Source organism: Carassius auratus, unplaced genomic scaffold (genome assembly GCF_003368295.1).
Source record: "Carassius auratus strain Wakin unplaced genomic scaffold, ASM336829v1 scaf_tig00217574, whole genome shotgun sequence".
In the NCBI taxonomy this organism is placed as follows: Eukaryota; Metazoa; Chordata; class Actinopteri; order Cypriniformes; family Cyprinidae; genus Carassius; species Carassius auratus.
In genome coordinates, this window is record NW_020529128.1 from 46,170 (window position 1) to 57,500 (window position 11,331).

The 11,331-nt window shown below is 36.6% G+C and overlaps 1 protein-coding gene across 10 annotated transcripts in view; it reads right to left on the reverse strand.

The window, feature by feature from the left end:
• Positions 1 to 3,505: 3,505 nt before the first annotated feature.
• The window catches only part of LOC113101206 (NACHT, LRR and PYD domains-containing protein 12-like), a 37,236-nt gene continuing 29,410 nt past the window's right edge, over positions 3,506 to 11,331 (reverse strand). For all 10 annotated transcript variants that reach the window (XM_026265598.1, XM_026265597.1, XM_026265605.1 and 7 more), the window contains 3 exons: positions 5,922 to 6,095; positions 4,842 to 4,888; positions 3,506 to 4,396 (listed from right to left, as the gene is read on the reverse strand). In XM_026265598.1, coding sequence (XP_026121383.1) covers positions 3,834 to 4,396; positions 4,842 to 4,888; positions 5,922 to 6,095 — 784 coding nt within the window. In that variant the 3' untranslated portion in view covers positions 3,506 to 3,833. The remainder of the gene's footprint in view (positions 4,397 to 4,841; positions 4,889 to 5,921; positions 6,096 to 11,331) is intronic.

The window sequence follows — 11,331 nt, forward strand, 5'->3', positions numbered from 1 at the left end:
CTTTTTGGTGAGATGGTTAAATAATTTAATTAAGGAAACAGAGAGCATTTGGAACAGCTTTCCCAAACAGATTTGTGATTCACTGGGAGGATTAAACTTGTTGTTGAAATGTGACTTTAAAATTGAGAAGTTACCTGTGAAGTTGGCCAACTTTCACAAGCATGCCCTGTTAGCCGGGAAAATGGTCTACAAGCACAATTTTTCTCCCACAAACTGTTATATTTGGAACAACAGGAATATTCAATAGAAAAATAAATCTATATATTACCAAAGATGGGTAGATAATAACATTCTATTAGTTGAACAACTCATGAACACAGAAGGTCAAGTACTAACATACAACGAGTTTCTTTCAAAAGCAAAATTTCCTGTCTCCCCTAAGGAGTATGCTATCGTTTTTGATGCTGTGCCAAGAAATATCATTCAGATTTTAAAATATAACTCAACTGTAAGTGGCAGTTATTTGACTACACAAGGAATCTTTCTTGGCGACATTGACATCACTACCAAAAAATGCCCAAACAAATACATTAGGAATCTAATGCACACTAAAACGCTTCCTGCAGCAAGATCCTTTTGGGCTTCTCAGTTTGAAGAAATCAAATGGGAAAGAATTGGGGACAAGTTCCTCTTAAATAATAAAGTAAAGGAGATGTCTTATAAAATTGTACATAGAATATACCCAGCAAAGAAAACTATGTAAGACGTAAAACTGGACAAACTTTAACATTGAGGGGGAAGGATGTGTTTATTTACTTTGAAGATGGTGAAACAGATAAGGATTTTTCTTTTTTTGTCCAATTGTTGTTAGTCTTAGGAAAATTCCATATTCATAAGAAGAAATGGGCAGAGTCCAAACCAAATTTTGAACACCTTTTAGCAAAGCTAAAACAATATCACACCACTGTTAAAGGTCTTAAAAATAGAAAGGCTATTAAGACCGATCTTGTACTCTCTAAATATGTTTAATTTGCATCCTTTTATGTAATTTGGTCTCGTTTTATTTTTATTTCTATTTCTATTTTATTTTGTGGTTATTGTTTGTCTTGTATGTCTGTTTTAGTAGTGTATTTTGTGTATCAGCCCTGGCATAAACAGATGTTGTTGTATTGTATTGTTAATACTGAATAAAAATAAATAAATAAATAAAATAAAATAAAAAAGAAGTATAACTTGGCCTTGAGTCGCCGTCATCCTCCGACATCGCAGGCGGACGCTCTCTCCTCTCCCACACTCCCGGTCGTGAAGGTGGAAGGGTGAAATTGTTCCACTCAAACAGTGCTGGGACAGCTCCCTTGTTTAATAGCCGCCTCCCCGTCTCTGATACGGGCTCATGAACATCCTCCTTGTTAAAATGTCGGCTACATAATTGGGTATGGGGAGTAACTGAATTTGTTCCTCCGGATAGCTACAAGCCATTAAAAAGAGTAAACTGTTGTACTTGCTCAAAGCTTTGACACAGAGGCACACAGCATTGCTCGGCTGTACTGTAGATGGTTAGCTGAAATTTGAACGTTTTCTTACTAGTCATATTGTAGTTGCTGTTATATCGGTTTGTAAACAATCGCCTCAGCGCTAGCGGAAATGGCTTAGCAGGCTGAGATTTTAGCGGAAGTACGTCATCACCTCCGTGTGCATATAGCCTATTATGCACTCAATACTTGGTTAGGGCTTCAATGCGGTGTGGCATGGAGGTGATCAGTCTGTGGCACTGCTGGGGTGTTACTGAAGCCCAGGTTGCTTTGATAGCGGTCTTCAGCTGCTCTGTATTGTTTGTCAGATGTTACTTCTCTTCCTCTTCACAATACCCCATAGATACTCTGTGAGGTTCAGGTCCGGTGAGTTGGCTGGCCAATCAAGCACAGTCCATATGGTTTGTGGACCACTGAGCAACAGTCCAGTTCTTTTTCTTCTTACCCCAGGTGAAATGTTTCAGACGTTATTCTCTGGTTCAGGAGTGGCTTGGTTCTAGGAATTTTATTACAGCTCTTTCAGCAATGACCTTCTTTGTGTTACTCTCCTTGTGAAGGGTGTTGATGATTGTCTTCTGGACAACTGTCAGGTCACTAGTCTTTCCCATAATTGTGGTTGCATGTTCTGAACTATCCCAAGAGGTACCAGTATTTATACTCAAAATTAATCAAACTAATCAAGCTCAAAATAGAATATTCAAATTTGTGAGATACTGATTTTTTTATTTTCTAAGCTGTACGTCTTAACCATCAGAATTAAAACAAAATATATTGAAATATTCCAGTTTGTGTGCAATGAATCTACAATATAAGAAAGTTTGCTTTTTTGAATTAAGTTACAAAAAATAAAGACATTTTCTATGATATTGAATTTTTTTTTAGATGCAATTGTACTATCATCTATGACTGAGCTGGTGATTTCTCTGGACTGAAAAAATTTGACTGCTGGACAGCTTGGTCCCCCCCAGTTAAAAAATCCCATCTGCGCGAGTAACCAGCTTCTCAGTTCAGCTTTTCCGCGTCTTGTGTTTCAATGCTTTAAACTCTTTTGAATGTTTAAATCGACCAGTGGCAAGGCTTAAAACACGTGAAAATGATAAGCTTTTGTGAACACAAGCAGTAGTGGCCTGTCAACTGAGCATCTTTTTAGGCTGATCTCACCCAGACGGTTGAGATCACCGGGGGGGGGGGGGGGGGGGGGGGGCTATAATCATTACCACCTTTCACCCAGTAGTGAGGGCCCTGGGTGTGTGTGTGTGTATTCTGTCTGCTGTGAGCTGTGTGTTTGTGTGTGTGTGTGTGTGTGTGTGTGTGTGTGTGTGTGTGTGTGTGACTGCAGATCAATCTTCTTGATCGGTGTCTGTAATGCTCCTGTGATTGTCATCATCTGTGTGAATCTGTAGTGTGCTGGAATTACTGGACTGTGTTCCAGTGTTGGTCACTAGAGGAGACTGTCAGCTGTAGAGAAGTATGTTAGGATCTTCAGGGAACTGAGAGGAAGTGTAAAAGCTTCAGTTAAGGCTGAGATGTACCACTGGTGACGAGATTAGAGGAAGGTTCGAGTCTAACACTTGTTCTCTCAGTAGAACTAGCATCACAGTGTGAGAGAACTGAAGCTCTTCACCGACACACACCTGTTCATGGAATATTGAAACCAGTTAACGCTCAGAGGACTTCTGTGATGTTAATGAGTAACTTTCTCTTCTTGTGCTGGTGGAGAAATAATAAAGCAGAAAAGAGCATCATTTCAGAAGAAGAGATGCTGATGAAGATGTTCTAGTGATCCAGCAGCAGATTGAAGCTCTGAAGCTCCTGAAAGACTGAATTAGAGCCAGATCAACTGTGTTCAGCAGCGATACTGTGAGTGTTTGGACACAATTCATTCAGTGAATCGAGTGTTAAATCAGCGCAGACAGAAAAATAAAGCAGACGATCAGGAGACAGATTCATTCAGAGTCAATTCAGCCTCTGATCTCAATCACATTGATGATTATTCATACTGTCATCAGTTCACATCAGGATTCAGAAACCAGTTCAGGATCAAATGAGTCACTCATGGACTTTTATTACATTTGATGAGCAGTTTACAATAGAAATATTAAAGCACACATATTACTCTGTTTATTAAAGATTCAGAACAGTATGAGTCTGATCTAGATTCATAACTTCTGTATGACGATCAAAAACTAATGAAAAATGAATAGAAATGTAATGATGTGAGATTTATATAGGGCCGTATTTATGTATGTATGCGAATGGAGAATGTACATGTGTGAGAGTGCCAGAATGAATTATGGCTTGTACGGCCCCTCATAGAGGTTTGATGAGTTTGTGTGGAAGTTAACATCAGAAAGAGTCTCTCTATGTTTTAATATCGCACAGAGACACTGAGGAGTTATTATTAACTCCAAATCCAGCGTAAAGGGGTTCAGTGAATGTGGTGTTGATTGTGTGTATGTGTGTGTGTGTGTGTGTGTCAGAGACGCTGTAGAAGGACAGAACACCAGCAGACACGTCCACATACACTCCTACTCTCTTATAATACACTCTTACTATATTACAGGATGAATGGACAGCAGGAATAACAGTTCTGTTATTATTGTGACAGACAGTGAATTCGTCATCAAAGCACTCCAGACTCCAGGATTTGTCATTGTTTCCAAACACACAGTCATCACTCCATCCTCCTTTCCTGTTGATTCCTTTATATGACACTGATATAACAGCAGATCCGCTCCATTCAGTCTCCCAGTAACAGCGTCCAGTCAGACTCTCAACACTCAGAACCTGAGGAACATCATCAAATCTCTCTGGATGATCAGGATACGGCTGACGATCAAACACGCGTCTGATCTTCTTGTTCCCATCAGACAGAACGAGTCGAGAGTGTGCTGTGTTTGGGTCCAGTGTGAGATCACAGGCATCTGAACACAAGAAGAGAGAAACATCAAGAACAACACAACACTGAAGATGTCTGTGTGTTTGTGAAGATCATCAACACTTTCTATTTACAGTGTGTTTCCGCTGATCACTGTAGCCAATCACAGACGTGTTTGTTGAGAGCGTGAACACAGCGGCCAATTTCAAGAAAATTAACTTTCTTGGACTGAAATATAGAGGTCAAAATGTTTTTATAATTGGTTTAAAAAAAAATATTTTCAGAAATATTCACAAATTAATGGCCCAAATTATATTGGTGTAAAATATATTTACATAAATTTGACCCTGAAGAACAAAAGCAGTCATCAGTAGGGTTGAGTATCGTTTTTTTAATTGAATTATATCGAATATTGAATTTTATCGATTCCGATTCTGCTTATTGATTCCGTGTGTGTGTGTGTGTGTGTGTGTGTGTGTGTGTAGACCTACACTTTCGTAGTCCTGCTCTCATCCTGATCTCTCTTCCATGATCCACACTACAAACACACAAACACACATTATTGCAGATCTGCATCATCACACACACACACACAAACACACACACACACACACACATTCAGTATGTCAGTATTACGCCTGTTTCACATATAATCCATATGCAGTGTGTATGCAGCCCGTGTGCGTCATGTATGTGGTGCTGACACATTGTTTTTATATTTCAAATTTGTGACTCTTTTATCACAGAACAGAAACAATCTTTCATAATCAGACATCAGTTTAAACTCAATAAATATAAACAACATATTATTCATGCATTTGACTTCTAGGTTTGTATAATAAGCTGCTCAAGCAAGCGGCAACACATTTTAACTTAATATTGTAGCCTACTTTTTTTGTTAGGATATCACAAATATTTAAAATTAAAACACCACAGACAGAAACAGTCGACTTAATGAACTTTGTTTTTCTGCTTCCATAAAACATATTATGTTGCCTTGTTTATCTAAAGTTGCTCTTTTTCTTGTGTTAAACCTAGCCAAAAACCCATGTGTTGAGTGTGAAGCACAGTAGGCTTTAATTAATACACATTTATTGTGAAATGACTGCGTTTCCATGTCAATCCATGTTCATTTTTACCGCGAACAATGCACTGTCACTTTGATTCATTGCCTGCAGCACAGCAAAAATAGACTTGGTGTGTTAATTTAACCCCTCTCTCCCGGGTTCTCTCTGACGCTCCTCACACTCGCTCTGAGCGGGGCTCAAACCCGGGTCTTCTGTCATGGGACGCACTAACAAGGAGGCTAAATGGCTACAGCCACTAGCGTCTGTCGCTAGTGCGTCTCTTGAGATCGGGGAGGTTTACCTGCACAGCACTACTCGCTGGCCTCCGTTACACTAACAATCGCTACACTGCTGCAGATGCACTGCTCTTTGAACACACTGACAGACCGCACCCTCGTTCAGTATGAACGCTGGAATCCGTTATCATGGGTGTGTAAAAAAATATGCAATGCATATGCACTGCAGACGGAGTATGTGTGAAACAGGCGTTAGTGTTTAACATACCTGAGTGTCTTCAGTGTATAGTTTGAATCCTCCAATCTGTGTTTGAGCAGCTGTACTCCTGATGGTCCTGGGTGATTGTAGCTCAGATCTAGCTCTCTCAGGTGTGAGGGGTTTGAACTCAGAGCTGAAGACAAATAACCACAGCCTTCCTCTGACACCATACAGCCAGACAACCTACAGACACACACAGACACAGATACATCATCTACAGACACACACACACACACACACACACACACAGATACATCATCTACAGACACACACACACACACACACACAGATACATCATCTACAGACACACACACACACACACACACACACACACACACACACACAGATACATCATCTACAGACACACACAGCCAGACAATTTACAGACACACACAGTCAGATCATCTACATACACACACACACACACACACACACACACACACACACACAGCCAGACAATCTACAGACACGCACAGAAAGATCAAATCGACACAATGATGCTTTTGAATTGAATCAATAGATCCCTATAGGTCTAATCACACCAGGCACGATTAATTCTGACACAAAAAAGCAAGGATTTTTTTTTTTCGTCCTGTGTGTAATTGTTTTCGCAGTCACTCCTCTCTACACAGAATTGAAAAATAATTACACTACAATACAAAGGTTTTTGTGAATAGAAAAGGTTGGGAGGGGCCTTGCACTATTGACTCTGAGAGCAGGGGGTCCTGAGGTAAAAAGGTTGAGAACTGCCCTAGAAAAATACAATGAATTACAAGACTGTAGAGAACAGTGCACTATTGCAGACTTATATACAGGTTTTAATTACATTATTTTAATATCGTCAGTCGTGAACTAAAGTGGGCCGTTCTAAGGCATCAAACTCCAGGGCTGAATATGAGTCCCACTCCGGCCTGAATCTGAAAACAGATTTATTCTTACATGTTCTTTATACAGAATTGATATCTGTGAATTATGTGATCTGAAGAGCACTGTCTGTTTTCTTCACCGTGCGCGAGTGTTATGAGTCAGAGCACGTCAATCGTGTGATCATATCTCCTGCCATTCTGTATATAATTTTTTTTTTTCTACACACAAAATATATCTTCACAATATTTGTTTGCTTTCATATTTCATGTTTTTATGCAGCTCATGGTATTTTCTTTACAATAAAAGGATGTTTATTACGAATTAAAAGCAGGTGTATATTTTAAGATGTGTTCTTGTAAGCAGACACCGATTACAGTGTGAATTTTTTTTTTTTTTTTTTTTTGCCATAAGTCTATACATTTTGTTACATCTTTACTAAAGTGATCATTTATACTTATGTCTGTTCTAGAGACGTTACAACTTTTTGATAAAGCTCTAATTGGTTTTCTTTTGGAAATATGTTTCAAATTAATCCTCAATGCATTTATGACTATAAAAGTATATCGGTGTGTGTCACAATCGCAAAATTGATCAAAGAAATCACGATAGGTTTTTTTTAGTCCATATCGCACAGTTGAAAAATACTGATCTAACATAATCTATGAAGGTGAGAATCCACACAGCAAAATCCCCAGTGTTAATTTAACACTCTTGAGGGTGGACTCATATAAACACTAAAGCAGTGTTAAAAGTAACACTGAAGCAGAGTTGAAGTTAATGAGATAATTAAGAAGTTAATTGAGTTATGATTGAGCATTATTGAAGACACCTGATGTTAACAAGCAGAATCACCAACTGAGAAAATCACAATTTGTGTGTCACCATTATAGTGGTCAATGTTTGCTTTAGTTGGGATCTTGACCCTTTAGTTATTAACTTTAGATATTGTGTGTCTGTGGTGGCTGAATTATCTCATACAGACAGACCACAGCAAAGGCAATCATGTGTGCTATTGATTGTGATTTGAGCTATTTGTTATAGAGTGACCTGAATGCCTGAGTTTAAGTTTCTTTACTGCATACATATATTAAGTGAAAAAGAAAACTAAGCAACCCAGCATTTCTGACATAGTATGACATGTTTTTAATAGTTAGTTCTACGTAAAAAAAAAGTAAGCTTTTGTTTGGACACACAGACATCAGGAATCAGCGTGAGCATCACAACAACGGTGACCATCAAAAAAGCATGTTGTAGCCAATAAAAACTCATCCATGGCTCCCATCATGCATTGCGGCATGAATAAATTATGAGCTGAACTGTCTTTTTAACTTTTTATTCTAACTATATTTTATTTTTGCTGTTTCTATGTTCATTTTTTTGTATCTAGTTTTGTGATGTTCAGAGTTGGTCTGTTGATCTGAATATGTTGTTTGTCACCGTTGTTGAGATTCATACGCTGATTATTGTTATCTGTGTGTGCCTAAAATTAGAATTCTTTAATAAAAAAAAATCAGAATCACTTGCAAGAGATACCTACAAAATGTACAGAAAATACAGATTTTTTCATTGTGGAACCAAAGCTGTGACAATCAATAATGAAAGTTTTACTTTGAGAAAAGACTGTAAATGAGTTCAGTGATTCATGTCAAACAACGATCACATTAAAACATAATCATCAACACGCGATGATGTTTGCTCTTGGTTTGACAAACAAACTTTAAAAGTAAAAAGTTACAAGCCAAGATCCCAACTAAAGCAAACACTGAACACTATAATGGTGACACACAAATTGTGATTTTCTCGTTTTTGATTCTGCTTGTTAACATCAGGTGTCTTCAATAATGGTCAATCATAAATCAATTAACTTCTTAATTATCTCATTAACTTCAACTCTGCTTCAGTGTTACTTTTAACACTGCTTCAGTGTTTATATGAGTCCACACTCAGAGTGTTAAATTAACTCTGGGGATTGTTAAATTAACACTGGGGATTTTGCTGTGCAGATTTCTAATAAAAATGACAAAATAAAAAAATGCATAATAATAATTTGCCAATATGCTGTTGTGTCTGCTGTGTGTCACATGACGACCCCCCCCACTCGTGCCCCCTCAAAAACATGCTTATACATTAAATAAAATATTTTTACATTTAATAAGCTGTCACAGAGTATGAAATAAGTACTGTCCAACCCCGCGTTAGCTCTGTTCCAGGAGGAATGCCTTTGCTTAGACACAATTAATATTGATATTTCCACAATATTTACACTTGCATAAATATACATATGTTTATATTTTGCAGAACAGACAGAGGAAAGTCCGTCAATGTGAATTTAGTTCGTTATGTTCAGATGTTCAGTAACTTAGCCGTCATGTGAGGAGTTTTCACTCTTCTCTGTGTCAGAGGTTATTTATAAATATATAATATATACTTTAAAATATAATTTAATTCAGTGATGCAAATAAAAACATAAGAACAGACTATAAATATTCAGTATATGACCCAAAGAACCCACCTCTGACTGTGATTTTGCTTACATGCAAACTCTTTTTTCTTGCCTTCATAACAACAGGTGTTATGTCTTTAAGCTGATAATCAGCTAGTTCCTCCTCCCCTACTTTCTTTATAAGATATTACATACGAGGGGTGTAAATCAGAGGATTCATCGCGATATGAGATTATATCGATTCTCATACCCAGAGATACCATATTTGCCAATACCTAAAAAAAAAACTATGATACAATTACGATTTGATTCAGCAGTATATAGATCGATTTATCGATATAATTATATTTTATACCTATTTTCCACAAGCAGTTACATTTTTATTAACTCACAAATGCATCCGAAATATATAACATGAAGATTTATCTGAAACCTGTACTCCAACTGGGACATTCACAACAAAAATACACTTTTTTAAATAATAAAGAAAAATAAATAAATCATAAAGACATGCATGAGAAAGTGCTAAAAATATTTCCCAACTCACAAGAAGTGAATCATCAAAAGTTTGTACAGAAATAATAAAATGTAAAATAGTCTTCATTGTCTTCTCTATATAAAAGTAAATATAAATTAAATTAATAAATTAAAGTTACAAATGTTAATCAGTCAAAAGTAATGAGGTATTGCTTCCTTTTCGGTTTATTATTAGTCTGTTTTCACTTTAAGAAGGAAAGAACCGATCCTGAGATACACATGCGTTTTCTTTCTCATCTGTTTATTAAGATGTAACCAACTATGAAAAATAAAATGAAACCAGCTATGAAAATAGGTTTCCTCCTCACTTGTTCAAAGGTAACATCAAATCTGTCTGAACACTCAGGTACTACTGAATTAATAATAGTCAGACTCTGATCTGAAATATTGCCTTTATTAAACCTAGAGAAAAATGTATTTAGTTGATAGTCTTTATCTATCACTAAAGAGTTCTGTGTTGTTGACAATCCAGTCGTCCTCTTCATAGTATCCATATCTGTTTTGTGTTAATCATTATATTAACTTCATTATTATCAATAAATTATTATATAAATTAACAAATTAGGGGTTTACAACAAAAAATGACATCTCTATATTTTCTGGGACTTCGATGAGGATAATTAGATGATATTTTGGTGAGTGTGTTATTGTGCTGGTATCTTATGGACTACCGTGGACAGCTGACTCCTGAATTATTATTATTTTTTTCTTCAATTCTTCATATTCTGTGTGTTCAGTTCTAAGTACGTTTTATGGGCATTTTTACCTTTAAGCCATTTTTTCTAGAAGTCTCATCTTTTGAGTCAATTTCTTGCATTTGGGCTTTTACCAAGCAGATGAAATCTATCTGTGCAATGCAGAGGAAACACAGAAGCTGCATCTGAAGAGGCATTTAGATGTGTTTACACACTGTTTAATACTATAACCTGCAGTTACACATACATAAATAATGTTTTGATATTTTAATCATTAAACATTGAAAACTCATGTTTGAAATTATTTGTTTAAAAATGAACAGGTAACTTTTAATGTGAAATTAAACCACCAGTAGGTGTCAGCAAGTCACTGTTAATAAGTGAGTCATTGCGATTGAACTGAATCATTTAAACACTCGATTCATTCAGAAACCAAACACTGTCATGTTGCTCAGAGACGCAAAACAGTGCTGATTTTTGTTGGCGAAATAGAGCAGAAACAGGAAATATGATGTCTAAAACATAAATCTCTTAATATCAACTTGTTTATTGAACTGTTGTATAAAATCAATATCACATTTGTAATCATGTTGACTTTTGGGGAAAAAAAAAACGTCACTCTCTGTGTGATATTAACTATATGATATGATATAGATATATACTTTTTCTACCCCTATATCTTGAATTCTGTGATAATTCTAAATGATTTTAATAAACAGATTCATGCAGCGAATGAACACAATCTAAATGCACACACACTAGTCTTACCTATAATAATATCACCTAATATATGTGTGCAGACTGTGCTCTCTGTAGGTGTGATTTGTTTGATTTTCGTGATGTACCCAAAAGTCGAATCACATATCGTTAAAACATG